The sequence below is a fragment of the Macrobrachium rosenbergii genome, chromosome 31 (assembly GCF_040412425.1).
Source record: "Macrobrachium rosenbergii isolate ZJJX-2024 chromosome 31, ASM4041242v1, whole genome shotgun sequence".
NCBI lineage: Eukaryota > Metazoa > Arthropoda > Malacostraca > Decapoda > Palaemonidae > Macrobrachium > Macrobrachium rosenbergii.
Window position 1 is genome coordinate 15,577,016 of NC_089771.1, and position 19,690 is coordinate 15,596,705.

At 47.7% G+C, this 19,690-nt stretch overlaps 1 protein-coding gene across 1 annotated transcript in view; it reads right to left on the reverse strand.

Annotated features, from left to right (window-relative positions):
* LOC136855290 (pre-rRNA 2'-O-ribose RNA methyltransferase FTSJ3) overlaps positions 1-15,978 on the reverse strand; it is a 52,849-nt gene extending 36,871 nt beyond the window's left edge. The window contains 1 exon segment of the mRNA XM_067132194.1: positions 15,821-15,978. Within this exon segment, the coding sequence (XP_066988295.1) occupies positions 15,821-15,878 (58 nt within the window). The 5' untranslated portion in view covers positions 15,879-15,978.
* Between the last annotated feature and the right edge of the window lie 3,712 nt (positions 15,979-19,690).

Consider the following 19,690-nt stretch of genomic DNA (forward strand, 5'->3'; position numbering starts at 1 on the left):
ATCGGGAACACGGAGAGGTGGTGGGATGGAAGTTCGATGGAAAGAATTGCTGAGACCTAAGGGAAATGGATACTTCTCCTGAAGGAATCCATTCCCAGGTCTCGCAATGTCGCTGCCAGTTCCAGAGACCTCGATAGTAATCATTTTGTCCAGGCATCAGCAGTTGCAATCTTCTGAAGCCCAGGACTTCTTAGCTAAGGAGCTGAGGGGGACTGGGCTTGAACTCAAGGTCGAGTTGAGATAACTAAGACCCAGTTGTCTTGGCCATTGTCCAAAGGACAAGGCAGTGCCCTGTTGGGGAACCTTCATTACTGGGGTATCTGGCAAATCTCTGAAAGAGAAAGGCAGAACCAAGTAATGTCTGCTCCAAGGGTGGAACCAACTCGACTTACGAAACCGGATCCGGACCTGGGGGACAAAGTTCTTCTCTTAGCACCAGAATTGCCTTAAAACTGCAGTCGGCAAGACCCTCCGAGGCAAGAAGAATTCATATTCTGCCGAGGCAGGTGAGCTTGCGTCTCGACCTGAATTAACTCCCTTCAAGAAAAGAATTCATTAGGTCGAGAACGCTCGGAAGCCAGGACCGCTGATGGTCCCCGACACTCGCCCCTCGGAAACTGCAAGGGTTGGGCAGTGATGAAGATTATTCATTGGGAGCCGCGGGTCCTGTCCTAGGGATCTCGCGCCGATCTAATCGGCGCAAGTCTCCGAAACATGGGGGCGATCAGTAACTTGGAAGAGGAAGACCCTCTGCTTCCCGCTGAAACTCCCTGTACCTCTCCCTTTGGAGGGAGACCTTGACAGATCCATGAAACCTCCTCGGCTACCTGGTTATACCACGAGAATCGGGGACCGACATCCAAAGCACGCCAGGCAGCCAAACCCAAAGAAGTTCGTCGGAGCTCTCTGTTCGCCCCTACGAATAAATCTTTGAGAAGAGAACAGTGGGGAGGGAGGAGAAAGAGTATCTTACCTGTCCTGCCAGTAAGATAAGCAGGAGAGGCGGACCGCGGAGCCATAATCAACCAAAAGGAGATTACGGTCACACGGGAAGAAGAGCACTTGAGCTGGGTGCAGCGCCTCTGGGAAGAGCAAAAGTTCACTCAAACAAAGCTGAGAACCCGAATCGAAAAAGACGAGTAGGGCCTGATCGAACTGGGCAGGCCGAACTCGCGTCTGGGAGGCAGGCGGAACAATAAGGTTTCTAAACGAGCTAAACCAGTCTCGCCCGAGGCACTCGAGGGAAGGTTCAGCCAAGGGGAAAACTGTGTCTGCTATCTTGCAGGCTCGAACCCTAAAGTTGAAGACAATTGACAGAAGCCCGCCGAAACTCCTTCGCAGCTGGCAGCCAGTAGGTTGAGGGACACCTGGCGCCTGCACCCAGACACCGGGTGTCTCAGCACCAGACACCTGGGTTCAAGAACCAAGAACTAGTGCCCGGGCACCCAGACACCTGGGGTGCCCTGGCAACCAGACACCTGGGTGTCCCGCACCAGACACCTTTCTCTCGCCCTGTGCCTCGTAGAAGGAGAGCGTGATTCATAGAATTCGATACCCACGACTCCCAAAAATCGAGCGGCTGCTTGTTTCCTAAGAGATCGAAAGAGCTGTTGACAGAACCAGTCTTAGACGAGACTTCCAAGACTGGCAACGAGGGCGTCTAGAGGCCGCGTGGCCTCTAGAGGCCGTGCCCCTGGAAAAAACGCAAGATCCTACAGGAGAATGCGAATCGGTCGAGAGCCGGGAAAGCCAACGAGAAACTTATCTCCCGGAAGAGAGTCAGTCCCTTACAAGTCCCGCAGGACTTCAAAGTGAATCTCTTCCTGCTTCTTCTGGTGTTCAAACCGGACAGGATTGAGACAGACCAGAGGCTTGATACCACAGAATCTCGAGCACTGGCAAACAACGAGTGCCCGGCGCAGCTGGCTTAGAAGAGGAACTCTCTAGGGACTGGGAACAGGATCAAGAACTGAGGTCTCGACACTGCCTTAACTGGGCTATGGAACGGTTTCCTAGACTCGATTGGGAAGAGCTAACGATTCCATAGAATCTGGAGGCAGTCCCTGTAGACGCCCAAGGCACTGGTCAAGGGAAGAGCAGCCCCCATCTTACGGAGGTCTGTCCGATTCAAGACTCGGGAGAGGAAGGGAAGACGCAGCAGAAGATGAGGACAGCGGTTACTTCACAGGGGCTGCTTCACAAGCTCCAAATCACAAAATGGTGGGCATTTGCGAATGGCAGTCAGGCAGGAACACAACAATGGAAGACACCAACCAGGAGAAGCAGCAGGCATGATCAGACAGGGGCAGAGCAGCCTGGAAGGGGCAGGAGCATCAACAGCCAAGAACATCACTTCAACATGGCCTTCCTCATCTTACGGCCGACATCTTCTACAGGATGGTGGACATCATCCCTCTGGGGCAGGGCAAGAGCACTTTGACCTCAGGAGAAGGCAGGCATGATCAGGACAGCCGATGGTGAGCCACGGCAGAGGTCTCGGAGGGCAGGGGCTATTGCAATGGCTAGAAACGCACTTCCACAAGGCGATTCTTCCCTCACTCAACATCTACACGGAGGATGCAGACATCGAACCTCCAGGGCAGTGGCAGGAACACAACAGAACGGCCCAGGCACACCACCACCAGGAGATGGATGATCAGACAGCTGGATGCAGGGGCTACGCGAAGGGTTGGGAGGCAGGAGCTACGTAACGGACAGAACACGAAATCACTCAACAGGAACGATCAGGGCATCTTCAGGAGACCAGAAGAGCAGCCCAGAGACTGTCATCAGTTGACAAGAGCATAACACAGGGAACAGCAGGAGCAGAGGCAGCTGGCAGTGCAAAAGCATACATGAAGACTCAGCGATAACAGCCGACGATCCACATCGGCAGGGAACAGAGTCAGAACATCCCAACGTGGAAATAGTCATCTAACCAGGTAATGTGGCAGGAGCACATTAAATGAACATCGGAACCTTCATGCGAGATATCCTTTCCTTATCCAGCCAACATCTTCTACAGGATGCTCAGTCAACCTGAAAGAAAACCAAAGATGATTAGTCTAGTAGAGGAGACACACCACATAAGGGGAACTGCCCCGCAGCAGGAGTGGAGGTCACTAGAAGAGAAGAAGCTCGGTTATTCACGACCAGGAACATCCAATGGGTGAAGAAGAGACTACTAAAGGGGGTGAAGGAAGAGCCATACGGAAGAGAAAAGGACGGAGGGGGAGGTCATTTGGAAGAACTTACCAGCAGCGACAGGAGCCCACCTGTCCAGGCGTTCTGCCACAGGCAGCAACACTCAGCATAAGTAGGAAGCCCAGAGACTGTACAGGAGGGCTGACAAGAAGGAACGGACTCTAACACAGGGAACAGTGCAGGGAGCAGATGGCCCCAAACTATATCTCTGAATGTACAGCATTGCAATTTAGCAAGGGCTGCTGGAAAACCAGCAATGACCAGCGATCGACCACATCGCCCCTGTCACAGAGTCAAGATCCAGAGTGGGGAAAGATGGCTTTATGCAAGGTTATCACAAATCGTGGGTTTGTGGACGGTCGATCCCACACAACACAGGCAGTGTTATCGGGCGGGTTCCGCTTTCCGAAAGATATTCTGATAAATCCAGCTAACTGAAATTGGCGTATTTCGGGCGCTTTTTACGATGCTCCGGGTTGTCAACCTGAAAGAATTTTCGGTTATCAGCGCCTCTGAGGGAGGCGCCAGTACCCAATTATTGGCGCCGGAGCAAGCCGGAAATCGACGCCGCGAAACGCGAGCGCTAGACAAGCACTAAAACCAGATAGCTGTTAACCGACGCCCTCTAACCGGGACTGGTATATATAAACAAAATACAGAAAGATCCCACCGATAATAAGAGCTTACAGTCAGGGGAGAGAGAACTAAAAACACGTCAGTGTTAAGGAAGAGAAAGCAAACTGAATGTTTACATCCAGGCAGGCGGTATTCCGTGGAACTGGAAGTTACTGCCTAACCACCTTGTTCAAGAGTTCAACCTGTCCCTTTCCTAGAAATCTCTGTAAAGGACTGGTTGTTTGTATATCTTGTCAGAACAAAGTAGGTTTCTTCAAGGGTTTAGTGATGCCCGACTGAGTAATACAGCCTGGGCGGTTAGGTTAGGTTAAGCGTGTGAATGAAGGAACACCAATTTGGTACAAAAATTCGCAATAGAAAACACAACGAAAATAATTGCTCCCTCTGTGCTTGATATTAGTACAAAAATCACTGCTTTTATCGGTGGCACCAGAAAAAAGCAACAAGAAAACTACTAAACAGTAAGGGGGACACTGTTGGGAACCAGGGTTTTGGGTGGGGGGAAGCAACAGGTGGGTTCTACACCGCCTGTAACGTATGGAATATCACAATTTTTAAAAGTTAGTTGTATTTTTCCTAACTATACAAACCCAAGACAGGTAGGGAAACTTTATGTAGGCTGCTTTTCGGACAAGGTGGTTAGGCAGTTAACTAAATCCGGGAGGGTGTACTGCCTGCCCGGATGTAAATATTCCAATTTGCCTTTCGGCCCAGGTATCAGATTGGGGATATAAACAAAAATACAGAAAGATCCTGGTTTAGTTAGGAAAATAAGAGCTTTAAAAATTGTGATTTTGTTCTGGCAGAGAGAACCTAAAACATGCGCCAGCAATATGACTCACTGGTTGGAAGATGAAACTGAGTGAGTCCTTGCACGGACTGGAGCTCATCCCCTTTGTCTTCCCTTCCTGGTACCTGAAGGGAGAAAACTGCCTCTGACAACCTTGCTGAAGACGTTTAACAGGTTAGACTTTCCAGTCCCTTTGCATGAAAGCAACTGCCAGTCACAAAGTAGGCTAGGAAGGTTTGGAGTCGGATGACATTACAGCAATCACAAGCATTGGGTCTGTCTTATGGTCATGGTCTCCCTTCCCTTTGCAAGAGGAAGGAGGGGCTTTTCTATTAACCTGAACGAAATAGAACGGAGTCCGTTATGTGCTTACCTGCATCGACCGCCAGATCCAGCATGTAACGGGCATGTCCGCTCCTGCCCGTGGGAAGAGAGCCAGGACGGGAGAAAGAAGAGAGACCAGTCACCCAACATTATTCTCCCAATGACAACCGCACATTTTAGTGGCTAGATGTAACCTGTCCTGTTAGGGGAGCCGGGTGTAAGCTCATAACTTGCTGAGCAGCCACCACAGAACCTAAGGAAAAGTGTCCAAGGACTTGTGAGCAACATCCGAGGTAGAAGGGGGTGAAGGTAGTCTGTTGGGACCACACATCCGCTTCAGTACCTGTAGAACCGACATATTCTTCCCGAATGCGATGGGGCAGACCAATGCCTGGACCTCGTGAGCCTTCGTGGTCAGTTTTCCTGCAGCAGAACGCCTCCTTATTGCGCCAGAAAGAGAGATGGTGTCTTTGACACTCCCGCAGCAGAACAGGACACTTGCCGAGGTCCCTCTTCAGATAGCACCGCAGCATTCTAACAGGACACAGTAGCATCTCGTCTGGTTCATTACCTACAAAGTCCTCTAGGGAAAGGATTGTGAAGGCTCGAACAGTGCATCAGGGACTGAAGTATTCTGAGTCTTCGCCACGAAATCCGGGACAAAATTGAGCGTAACTGATCCCCATCCCCTGAAGTGTTTAACATCGAAAGCGTTTAAGTCTGTGCAGTTCACCAACTCTCTTCACTGATGCCAGGGCCAGCAGGAAGACGGTCTTGAGGGTCAGATCCTGTCTGACGACTCCTTCAGAAAGGTGAAGGGTGCACGAGTCAGGCTCCTTAGAACGACAGTTACATCCCACGCAGGGGGCCTGAGATCCCTGGGTGGGGCAAGACCTTCAAGCTTCTCATAGTAGGGGAAATCTTGAAGGAGGAAGAGATGTCTACCCTTTCAGCTGCAAGACTAGCCGAGTGCAGTGCGCGTAGCCTTCACAGCTGAAACGGAGAGGAGCTCGCGAAGGAAGACGAGGAAGTCCGCGACCTGCTGAATAGTTGTCTGACCGAGAGATACCCCATCCATGACACCAACCACAGAAGACGGACCACTTTCCTGGTATACAGCAGTGGAGGATCGTCTGAGGTACCTGGCCATCTGTTGCTGCATGACACAAAAAGCCTCTCTTGCTCGCAAGAGATGGTGGATAACCTCCAGCCGTGAAGACACAGGGATTGCACTGCCTGGTGGAACTGCCCACGTGGGGCTGACACAGCAGGTTGGGCCAGGATCTCTCGGCACCTTGGGAGAGGAGAGCTAGCAGGTCGGGATACCAAACGGCTTGGGTGCTACCATTATCATTCTGAGATTCGGAGTGATCATCACTTGGTTGATCACTCAGTGAATCAGACAGAATGGAGGAAAGGCATAAATGTCGAGGTTGTCCCACGGGTGCTGGAACGCATCCTCCGCAGTGGCCCAGCGGGTCCGCACGACCCAGCAGAAGACCTGAATTTTCTGTTGTGCTGGGTGGTGAACAGGTCGATGGCTTGACGCCCCACAGGTCTAACAGCCTTTCCGTCACTTCCGATGGAGACCATTCGGTCCCGGATCACCTGATTTTGGCGGTTGAGCTTGTCTACCACGACATTCCTCTTGCCTGGAATGTACCTGGCAGGCTCTACCGAGTGAGCCATGGCCCACTTGTGCATCTGCATCACACTGATGGAGCAGGAGGGATACTAGATCCCCTGCTTGTTGACGATGTCACTACCACCGTGGTATTGCTGCTCATCAGTACCACAGAGTGTCCCATCATTTGACCCTGAACCTTGGAGAGCCAGGAAGGCTGCCTTTGAGTTCCAGGATGTTGATGTGAAGGTGCTTGTCATTCGGGTGCCACACACCCTGAAGTCAGCAACCTCCAGGTGTGTGCCCCATCTCAGTTGATGCCTGAGAACAGCAGCATAAACCGGGAAGGAGTATGCAGGATACTCCTATCAAGAGGTTCCTGTTGTCCATCCACCAGTGAAGGTCCTTTCTCACATCCTCGGAAAGAGGGATAAGAAAGGACTGGGGGTCTCGGACTGGGACCAATACTCCTTTAGCCTCCATTGTAGAGGCTGTAGGTGAAGACACCCATGAGGTACCAGCTTCTCCAGCGATGACAGGTGACCTGCTGATATGAGAGTCCGAGGGAAAGACTTTTGCTGCTACCATGTCTACCAGCATGCCCAGGTACTTTATCCTCTGCCTGGGGGTGAGATCTGACTTCTTGAGGTTCACCAAGATCCCAAGATCATGGCAAAACTCGAGCAGTCGATCCTGTCCTGCAGCAACTGCAAGCAGGAGCTCGCCAGGACCAGCCAGTTGTCGAGATACCACAATAGACGTATCCCATGCGAGTGGGCCCAAGCTGACACGAGAGAGAAGACCTCGTGAACAGCTGGAAAGTGGTCGAGAGCCCAAAGCAGAGTGCCCTGAATTGGAAGACCGTCTCCCCGAGGAGAAAGCGGAGGTACTTGCGAGAGAATGGATGAATGGGTATTTGGAAATACGCATCCTTCAAGTCCACCGTAATCATGAAGTTATTCTCCCTGATGGAAGCAAGCACGATCGCGCTGTTTCCATCGTGAACCGAGTCGGGTGAACAAATCGGTTCAGGGGAGAAAGGTCTATGACTGGTCTCCATCCCCGTGGCTTTCTCTATGAGGAAGACATGGCTGTAAAAGCCTGGAGACTGGTCCGAGACAACTTCCACAGCACCCTAACTCAGCATGGCATGCACTTCTTGTTGCAGTGCGGAGTCCTTCGGAGATCCTTGGACGTAAGTGCGGAGATGGACCGGAGTGAAGGTGAGGGGAGGCCGAGACTCAAAGGGTAGTAGATATCCTTCCCGAAGGACATCCACTATCCAGGTCTCAGCTCCATGTCGCTGCCATGTTGCCCAATGGCTCAACAGGCAACCCCCCACCTTCGGCAGCATTTGGGGAACACCGCCCTAGTGCTTTCCCTTCTTCTTCTTTCTTCCCTTGCCCCTTTCCCGATTGGAAAGAGGGCTGAAAGGGGCAGGGAAGACCCACCTTTCTAGAGGAAGAAGAAGGTGTCGTTTCCAGGGACCCCTTCAAAGACTGGGACGTTAGGCCAGCCTGGCCCACCTGCCTGCAGGGACAAGCCAGTTGCTGTTATCGGCCCAGTGCTTGTCCACCAGGTCCACCAACTCTCTCGGGAAGAGAGAGGCGAGGTAGGAGATGGTCCTACCTCTGACTGGCACAGTCTCCCGAAGGTGGAGTCCTCCCCGGGTATGACAGCGGCCGAGGAAGCAGCCACCTTGGATACTGTGAAAGACCACAGATCCAGCCAGGAGACTGTGGAAGGCAGCCATGGCTGTGGCTTCCAGGGTTGTGGCTTCTTGCTGAGGGAGGGAGATACCCTCTACAGTAAGCTGCTGCAACGTAAGACCGGGATCTAGGCGAACCAGGTCCAGGTCAACCTGTTTAGGCAGCAGTGCCCTCTCCGATGGAGCGTAGAAGCGCTTCTGGTGAGGCAGAGGAGGGGGAAGAAGCTTGTCCGAGCAGTTCGATCGGAGAGAATTGCCTTGCCCAGACACAAGACCATTCACTTGGTTGAGGACCCCCTCGGCAAGAGTGGGCCACGGCAGCCCCACCGAAGCCTTGGGTTCCTTCTTGGGTCCCCAGTAGGATTTGAGGCTCAATGGACGATCCACAGACAAGGCCGTGGTCCCTTGCCTGAGGTCGTTGTGCTGACGAATCAGCACAATAACCTCAGCAGATGTCCTCTGTATCTCGGGGTTGTCTGCATCCTGGGGAAGGGGACCCTCGAGTCCTTCTAGGGTGTGGTCCTCCCGATCTACTCTCCCTGCAGGAGGGAGAACCTCGGCAGACCCCCGTGATCCTTCTTGCACCAAGGGGGGGTAAGACCTGGCTGAACCGAGGGCCGAGCCAGGCATGTACGCCACCAAGGTAGAACTCTGGGGAGACAACTCGCCAGAGTTCTTCCTGTCCGACTTGCACCCCTTGGAAGGAGCCCAGGAGGTAGATGGGACAGGCAAGGAGGATCAGGCGCTTCCACTGGCAGCCTGGGTCAAGGAGAGCGCTTTTGCCTGGGCGAAGCAGTCTCCCAACGAGAACAGAGTGGCTTGCGCGAGTTGAGCCACGCGCTCGCCTCCCCCGAGCCAGGCTGGCTGTGCGGACGTGGCCAGGGACTGGGAGGAGTCTAGCGCGCGGCTGGCTGGCACGAACTTGCGCTGTCCTCTAGACACATCCCAGTCTTCTTCGAGGCCAAAACCTCTCGGAAAGACTGAGCAGGGGACCTCTTCTCTGCTCCTCCAGGTGTCTGGACTCGAGGGACCGGTGCACCTTCCTGGGACCTGGCTTGGTACTTGCAGAAGTACCAGCAGGAACAGCCGGGGCACCTGCATGCCCGGACTCTTTCTCTCGCCCCACGCTCGAGTCTATATGGAGAGAGGTTTCTCCCGTATCAGACTGGGGTACTTGGGTCACCTTGGAAACCCGGGTACTTGGAGCAACTCGTGAGTGAGTGTCCAACGTGGACCCGCTGGCCTTAGAAACAGGTTTCTTCCGCACAGAAGGGGAAAGGACCTTGGTCTGCACGCCTCTTCTGACTCCCAATGACTGACCTGAGGGTCAGCGAGGATCGGGTTCCCGGATCCCATGATTGGGAAGAGCCAGCGAGAGATCCCACTGGGAGAGAGGCAGGCTTCTTTTTCTTTGGCTGGTGAGCCTTAGAAGGAGAAGAGGAAGAAGAGACAGCAGACGAAGACGACGACGAAGACGAATATGACGAAACCTTTCGTAATCTCTTCTTTTTCTTCTTCTTTGCCATCTTCCTCAGGATCGAGGTCAGGTCCCCAAACCATGCAGGAGCAACCAGGGGGTCCACAGCAGAAGGCGCAACCTGGGCAGCGGAGACGGTGGTTGGGCCAGCAGTTGCCGGGGCAGATACATTCGAATGGCAGCCAGGAATGTCCAGGTGAGGAGCCAGGGTTGAAGGCACGGGTGGTGCGTGAGCAGCCAGGGTCGAAGGCACAGGTGGCGTGTCAGCAGCCAGGCCGGGCTGAGAGACTGGGAAGTGAGGAGCCGGGACCATTGTCATAAACGAGCCAGGGTCAGCAACTGGAGCAGGCATTGTTAAGTACAGCACCGACAACGTCACCATATAAGAAGGACCAGGGCGGATAGCGGGTCAGGAACCCAAGGGCAGCGGCACAGGATGGTGAGTGGCAGGGGCAGCCAAACCTGGGTGTCTAGATGGGCCACCGTCACAGGCAGCTGGACAACGCTGACATGATGACAGTCGTCGGTGATGGAAGCGGTAGCCGAGTGGGTTGTCACTGGAGCGCCAGACAAGTGGGACATCAGTCCCTCCAATGACGGAACGCCAGGTAGACCCATGTGAAGCCAGGCAGAGGACAAGTCCGATACCTGGTCCATAGAAGGCGCTTCCACCCCTAAACCTGAGGATACAGTAGGGTCAAAGAGAAGCTCCATTCGCCCCGGGGAAAAAAACTCCAGAGTGAAGGGAGGCCCCAAAGAGGATGTCAGCAACCACTTCACACCTTCCACATCCGATTAGAAACGTAATGAAGAAGGGAGGGAGTCTCACCTGGAGGGAGAGGGAGCGAAGGGGAAGTTACAGGGAGGGAGAAATGACCCTGACGGATTAGCCACCAACGGAAGTTGTCAGGGGCGTGTTACCCTCGGACGATGCCTTGGTGGGCTTTTGATGGTAACATCTCCTCCCTTCGAACTTCTTCCATTGCTCGGGAGACACAAACTACAAGGGAGCGTTGATGAACACACACGCCCCTGCAAGATGGGCAGAGGGCGTGGGTCCGTGGTTCGATGCTAGATCGAAAGAATATCTTTGGCCTCCTACCCCAGGACACACAGGCTGGGGATAGGAGAGCTTTAGAAGGCTTATCAACATTGATTATTACAGGCAGTCCCCGGTTAATGGCTGATCTGGTTTATGGCGCTTGTCTAACGATGAAAAGTGGCAATTTTGCGACTGGAAAATCGCTGATTTGAATATTGGCACTGATAATTGGGTACTGGCGCCCATACATACCAACAGAGCGCCGATAACTGAAAATCACCCAAAAAGCCTGAAAATCGCAGATTTTCGGTTATCTTCACACTCAGAAACAGAACCCCAGCGATAACCGGGACCGTTTGTATAGAAAAAAGCAAGAAAAATCCCAACCGAAACCTGAAGTGGCAGTCAGCAGAACAGGATAAGAACAATGTCCCATTCTACGACGGTTACAGCAAATTGAATGTTTATGATCCGGGCAGGCAGATACCCCCATTTCTCCTCATGGTAGTTAACTGCCTAACCACTTGTTCAAAAGTTCAACGCTATGCTTTCCAGAATACGCTAAAAGTAATTCCTAATGTAAAGGACCGACGGTTTGTATATCGTGTCGGAATAATCTTGATTTTCTAACCAGCTAGTCTGCATACAAGAGGTTGTCCTGCTACTGTACATATGGGCAGAAGGGCTGACCCAAACACTACGGGACATGAGGCTGACCCTAACACTACATAGGCTACATGAGGCTGACCCGACATTTCTGCACACAAAATGTAGTCCCGCCCACTCTGCTTACAATAGGCTACAACATTCGGGCAGACTCCCCTGATGCACCTACAGAAATCACAAGCCAGGCTAACTTGTAAAGAAAACAAAAACTTTCCACGTTTAGGCTTACCCCTCACCTACATTAGAACGGACACTATTTTTTAATGCTCAATTTTAACATTTCTGCTTTCAGTTTGAGGGTGGTGGAATCCGCCGCGCACTATCCGCATTTTGAAAGATTCTTGCAAGCTCCTATGGTCTGGCAAGATTAATGTTGAGGGCATTGAAGCACGCCTAGCCAGGGGTTACAGAGCAACGTTAGGTTATACAGTACAGGCAGTCCCTGGTTAACGGCAATCCAGTTTTATGGTGCTTGTCTAGTGACGATTTCCGCTTCTCGGCGCAGATAATTGGGTACTGGCGCCAATACATACCAACAGAGGCACCGATAACTGAAAATTGGCACTTTTCGGTGCCGATAAGCCCCAAAAATCGCCGAAAATCGGTTAGCAGCAATTTTCGGTTATCATCACACTCTCAGAACGGAACCCCGCTGATAACCGGGGACTGCCTGTATAGTTCTATTGACAAACTGCATACTACGCTCCGTTCCAAAACATCACAATTCACCTTGCATTAAAATAAATGAAAAGAAAGGTAAATGCACTGTTTACCTTATTCAAAATCGCTGATGTCCGACCATGAAGGTAACAGTATCGGCTTCTTTGCAGGTCCTACCATCCTCGGCTTCTTTGCAGCTGCTGGCTGCTGATCAGGTGAATCGGAAGTACTCGTCCGGGTCTTATTGTATTTGGTCAGGAAAGTAAATCAGGGACAGGGGATGTTGGGAGGCTCTTGAGCGGATAGACGCGCTTAATTAAATCAAGAAACACCCGAAATGGACATGGAACACCTTCTAGATATCGTGACTCTCCATTTCGGTGGTTACAGAAGGAAAGGAAGAGTGACTGTGGTCAGAGCATGGGCCTATGAATCACATCGATCAGACAAATTCTGATTGGTTCGATGTATTTAATCCTTGGGCCTAGGGAATGACCTGGGTCAGCCTGGGCTATGATTGGATGGAATTAAATTTCCCGCGATCAGGTCAGGGCGACATATGGCGGCAGCCTTAGGAACTACAGGGTGAGAGGAGCGCCGCACTTTGGCCATCTTAAGAACTACGGTGCTGCGTGACACCATTCACGTCAACTTGGTACTTAGAAAAGTTACACTGCACTGAAACAATTGTCTTTCGGCAAAATCAAGCAAACTGGCCAGGTAAGTTTTTCAATGTAGATTTGGCACACTGAACAACTTTTATTCTGCGAATTTTTTCATTTGGAGTCATTGTTAATGAGGGTAATTCTAGTATTAGCTCTGCGACCTATTTTTACCTTGGAAACTGGTTTTTCTACACTTTAGGGCTTCTGATACTGGCGTGCATTTGTTTGTTGTCGCCAAATGGAATGTCCCTTCACGTGTTTAGTACTGGCCCTGGGGAGCAGTCCATGTTAATGTTATTGCACTTGCCGGACGGATATGAACTGTTCAAAACAGATGTACCGGTGCTCTGTCTCGTGAAGATCATGTATGGAAACCCTTTGCTGGATGGACTTCAGGGGTTAATTACAGGCAATTACATCAAGTGCGACAAAATTGAAGGTAAATCCATAATTAGCAACCAAAAACTGTAGAAAAGTCAAGTTAGAAGGAAATCGCCGCAGCGGAGCTACTACTTAGATCTACTGGGTAGTGTGGACAACTGAAGGACTCGGCCCTAAGTCATTAACAACGAGTCTAAATGAAAAATTACAAAGAATAAATGTTGCTCAGCATCCCAGATTCTACCCAAAAAGTAACTTACTTGACCAAATTGCTTGATTTTCCCGAACAAAAATTTTTTCAGCGGAGCATAACTGTTTCTAAGTACCAAGTTGACGTGAACAGCGTCACGCAGCACTGCTCTCCTGTAGTTCTTAAAATGGCTGAAGTACGGCGCTCCTCTCACCCTGTAGTTCCTAAGGCTGCCACTGTACGTCGCCCCGACCTGACCATGGGAAATTTAATTCCGTCCAATCGTATCTCAGGCTGACCCAGGTCATGCCCCACAGCTTACAGATTAAATTATTTCGAACCAATCACAATGTGTTCTATCGATATGATTCATATGCCTAGGCCAACACCAGAATCATGCATTCTTTCTTTCTCGAACCGGCGCGATGGAAAATCACGATCTGATTTTGTTCCCAACAGAGATGCCTAGAAGGTGTTCTGTGTCCATTTTGAGTGTTTTTGGATTTAGTTAAGGGCGTCTATCTGCTCAAGAGCCGCCCAACATCCTCTATCTTTGATTTACTTTCCCGACTGTCTACAATAAGACCTGGACCGAGCAATTCCCACTCACCTATTCGGCAGCCAGCAGTTGCAAAGAAGCCCAGGAAAGTAGGACCTATGAAGCCGATACTGTTACCTACATGGTCAGACAGCAGTGACTTTGAATAACGTAAGCAGAGCATTTATCTGCCTTTTTACATTTGTTTTACATTTGTTTATTGCATACAAGCTTGCCAAGAACTTTAAAAAATGTGGATATGAGCAAAGCGCCTATTGCTACCCAGAACTGAGCAGTTATGTTAAAAAAATCACTGTTACAAAATTAAGCGCCCGTTCTAATGTAGGTAGGGAATAGCCTAACCGATGTTTCTTATGTAGGCTACAGGTAGCCTAGGCTAGCGATTTCTGTCCACCCTAATGTAGTTAGGGAATAGCCTAACCATGGTTCTTGTAGGCTACAAGTACTCTAGCCTAGCGGTTTCTGTAGATGCATCAAGGCCTACTGTAAGGAGAGTGGCGGGACAACATTTTGTGTGCAGAGCACCAGGTCAGCCTCACACATGTAGTGTAGCAGGTCAGCCTCATGTACGTAGTTTAGCAGGTCAATATCACGTACATACTTTAGCGGGTCAGCCTTACGATTGTAACCTAGCGGGACAACCTTTTGTGTGCAGACTAGCGGGTCAGAAACTAGTGAATTTTGTACGTTAGGGCAGGAGGAAACCCGACTTTTGCTTCTGTAGTTTAGTGGGTCAGCCTTACGATTGTAGCCTAGTGGAACATCCTTTTGTATGCAGACTAGCGGGTCAGAACTAGCGAATTTTGTGCGTTACAGCCAGCAGGAAACCCGAATTTTGCTCTCCCCCACCCAAAACCCTGATTCCCAACAGTGTCCCCCTTACCGTTTATTAGTTTTTCAGTTGCTTTTTCTTTGGGCAACACCGGGAAAAACATGCTTTTCATTACCATCATGAAGCACAGAGGGAGCAATTTTTTTTTGGCGCGTTTTCTATGGCAATTTTTTGGCGCCAAAAGTGGGGTCCCGCGGTCATTCACAAGCTTCGATCTACCTTAATGAGCTATAGGCGCGTCCCTTGGTTAGGCATACTACCCTTGTATATCAGTTATTGGGTAGGCTATTTCTAAGTAAGAGCTCTGCACAGACTATTACCTTGGAAATTGATTTTTCCTATACTTTAGTGTTGTCAGTCAATTAGTGTTGCTGATGAAGGAAGGGGGTGGTGGTGTTTATTGTCGGTCAATTATTATTAACCTCATAGCTATCCAGCATGGCTGGGGACCCTCTGGGAATGCGGGTTTTTGGAAACGTCAGGAGAAAGACCGGACTGCCATGTTCTTGCTATGGAATGGTTCTATGTATGTGCAAGCCATTAGGGAGCCATATATTTAAGAAGGGATTGGCTAAGGAAACTATAGTAACTTAACGTACCCGACATACAATAAACAACACCTCTCTTCATCAGCAACACTAGAAGTAGCCTAGACCTATAGGAAAAACTAATTTCCAGGGTAATAGTCCGTGCGGAGCTAACGCTTAGATTCACCCTTTTCTACAAAATCACCCTTTCACCTTAACCTAACCAGAACCTAGAGAACCGCTCTCTGAACCTCACAAAATATGTCATTAATCCCTACCTAGGCTAAAATCATCGTATCCATGCCTCGGGTTGACCCTAGCCTACTGATAGCTAATAAACCTTAAATTTGTCTAGTAGACAGCCAATATAATATAAATCATGAACGCATATGGTAAATTAAACTAATTTACGACAGAAAGCTATTAATGGATAAGCTTTAACATCGGTCGGCGTAGGGTAGCCTGGCCCACGGTCAAGTCGACGCGTCTTATTTAGCTTTAAATCTATGTCTAAATCACATAAATCAAGACTTACCTGCTATTTTAGCCCTTTTGTAGAAAACATCTACTCTTCTCTTCACCTTTTTACCCATTTTGACATAAAATTTATAACGACTTCGCTGTGGTACTTGATATCACGTGGACACAAAGGTAAACAAACCCAGGATTCTCATCACACGGTGGGAAGAAGAAAAGTTGTCGTCATCGTCGTCTTGTAAATTATTCAAGGAATTTAGGAATTTAAAACTTGATTTGGGTAAAAACCAAGAATAAATAACAGTGGGCAGAAGAAAATGAAGTTTTTAGAATGAAATCCATGTTAAAAAGGAAAATTAAGTAGATTAATAGAGTTCCTGAGGCTTAATCCGGAGAATATTTTCGTTAAGTTACGTGGGTGAAGTATCCTATACAACGGTTCATTCATGTTCTTCAGCTCTCAAAGTTTCGTTTTACTTATTTATTTCCTCGTTTGCCACAATTCTGGTTAATATTTTTCATTTATCTGTGTTAACACTATTAAATTCTTTCCAGTGCTTTGATTTGTTGACTATCAAGAATTTATTCTTGTTTCTAAACAAAATCATCTGTTACGTAATTCTCGCTTTTTGTTGTTCTAATGCTTACAATGGCAGAAATTTTCTTTAATACATAACTGTTCCTTTCATTTATTGTTAAATTACCTGGAAGCTTAGTTACCTGTCTTATTTTGAAGTTATTTCTACCTATCACTCCTATATAATTCATATCATCCGAAGAACAGGTGACTGTAACAGCCAAGAAATCTTAAGAGTCCTGTCTTTATTAATGCAAAAAATTCAGAATAAAATGAAATAGACGACAGACTAAACTAAATTTCTTAAGTCTGAGTCATAGACTCCCTCTCAGTTCGTGCAGGATGCAGTGACTGACTTGTATAATACAGTTTAGAATATGGGGTAACTGTCAAGAAACTCCCAAAAGCCACTCTAAAAATAATGTTATATATTAATGAAAGATATAAATTTCATTAACATATTCATATATCAAACCCTCGTTAACCCAAACCTAGTGCTCTGACTTTACATAAGAACTACGTAAATCTTAGCTAAGCATATATTTAATAATGTTTTCAGCAAAAGTAATGAGAAAAGATGGTCATTTGAATTTGACTCTGAAGACTTGTCAAAAAACAATGTACCACAGGACACTAGGGTTTAAACATGTTTAAAACAGCCCTCTATCTCTCTCTCTCTCTCTCTCTCTCTCTCTCTCTCTCTCTAAAAGAAACCTGTAAAAATGCATTAGATACATGTGTTATCTAACTCAGAATAGTAAGAGGTTGAGAAACGAAGAGAATGTGAATAAAAAAAAAAAAAGAGAACTTTCACCCACTTGAGTAACGACTTGCCCACATTTTAAGAGAAAGTAAAATAAAGGATTCGGGTAACAATCCTTAATTAATAGAAAAAAAGTATTATAATTCATTCATTCACGGGAGACTTCGAACAGCACGAATCATCTGATGGCGTTCGAGCAACGAAGAGAGAAACAAAAATGGGAAAAGGTAAACAACACCATAAAACAACGAAATAATCGAGATAAACGCACAAGAACATTTAGGACAAGTAAAACAACGATGAAACAAATAAACAGACAGATGAGTACAGATATAAACAAACCATCCCAATGTATTCATTCATCAGAGTGTATCGAACCCCGTGAATTATTTGAACCTGTCTGAATCATAAACGAATCTCCTGGCACTCCGTGCTTCCAAGCATGCGTGGATGACAACACGGATGCGAGGAACGGATGAGTGCATGCGGGTACTGAGCGATGTATGAGAGGGAAATTGATGACATATGTGAGGGGAGAGAGAGAGAGAGAGACGTTAACTAAAAAATTAAGAGCTATTTTTTTCGGGGAAACCATCCATACACCTAGCTTCAGTATCTCTGAGAGAGAGAGAGAGAGAGAGAGAGAGAGAGAGAGAGAGAGAGAGAGAGACGTTAACTATAAAATTTTAAGAAGATTTTGTCTAGGAAATAATCATATACTCCAGAGAGAGAGAGAGAGAGAGAGAGAGAGAGAGAGAGAGAGAGAGAGAGAGAGAGAGAGACTAACTAAAATTTTAAGAACTATTTTGTCTGGGGAAATAACTAATATACCCAGCTCTCTCACACACATATGTCAGCTTCAGCATCTCGGAGAGAGAGAGAGAGAGAGAGAGAGAGAGAGAGAGAGAGAGAGAGAGAGAGAGAGAGAGAGAGAGAGAGTTAACTAAAAATTTGAAGAACTAGGTCCATATGGATTATTTCTCGGGAGAGAGAGAGAGAGAGAGAGAGAGAGAGAGAGAGAGAGAGAGAGAGAGAGAGAGAGAGAGAGAGAAGCTAGGTATATGGATTATTTCCCAGAAAAATAGTCTTAATTTTAGTTAACGTCTCTCTCTCTCTTTCTTCTTTTCTTCTCTCTCCTCACATATGTCATATACCTAGCTTCAGTATCTCTGTATCTCTGAGAGAGAGATAGAGAGAGAGAGAGAGAGAGAGAGAGAGAGAGAGAGACGTTAACTAAAATTTTAAGAACTATTTTGTCTGTGACCAGCTTCAGCATCTCGGAGAGAGAGAGAGAGAGAGAGAGAGAGAGAGAGAGAGAGGCGTTGATTAAGATTTTAATTTTTTAAAAGCTCTTTTGTCTGGGGAAACAATCCATACCTAGCTTCAGTATCTAGGAGGGTAATTCACACCCAGTTTCAGCATATAAGAAAATTATTCAGGCCTAGTTTTTTTCACACAGAACATTACTCACTCTTAGTTCTGGTATCTGTTAAAATAATTCACACCTAGTTCCAGCATCTAGAAAATAGTTCATGCATAGCTCCAGCATCTAGAAAAATAATTCATGCATAGCTCCAGTATATAGAAATAATTCACACCTAGTTTCAGCTTCTAGGAAAATAATTCATGCCTGGTTTCAGCAACTAAAAAATAATTCATACATAGCTCTAGTATCTAGTAAAATAATTCACACCTAGTTTCAGCATCGAGGAAAATTGTTCACTCCTAGTCATAGTAACTATGAAAATAATCCATACCTAGTACCAGCATCTAGAAAATCGATTCACATCTAGTTTCAGCATCTAAAAAAATAATTCATACAGAGCTCCAGCATCGAGAAAAACAATTAATACAAAACTCCAGTATCTAGAAAAATAATCACACTTACAGAAATGTGTAGTTTCAGCATCTAGGAAAATCAGTCACACCTAGTTTCAGCATCTAGAGAAATAACTCCCACCTAGTTTCACCACCAAAGAAAATAATTAACTCTTAGCCCAAGTATCCAGGGAAATAATTCACACGTAGCCCAGTCCCCTGGGGAAAATAATTGATTGGAGATGAAGTTACCTGTGTATACACGCAATCAGGGGCACTGGCCTCATTACCTGGTCTTAGCAAGATGAAAAATTCAGAGTACTCCGCATCCGGTAACACCTGTCTGGGAAAAGGTGAATCATTCACGACAATTTATAATTGACCAGGTAAGGCGGAAAGGGGAGGTCAAATGGAAGAATAGTCATTCCGTTTGTTGTGACTCTTCTCGTATCTTTGTTGATAATCTTCTTCTTCTTTATAATTGTTAATATTATTTTGGTCTCTTTGATTCTTTCTTGACTTTTTGTTCTCCTGCCTCCATATTCTAACATATTTCTCATTGAAGAATGCTAAAAGGCAATATTCCTAATCTTATATACAAATCTACACATTTCCACGTTGTATATTTAGGAATGATGTGGGTGAGACTGAATAATTCAAGCACTGTGGTAATATAATTGCATATTTCTAGTAAATTATCCCTCTTACCCCCCTCCCACATACACAAAATGAAAGCACAACCACAATCTATATTAATATGCATACCTTAG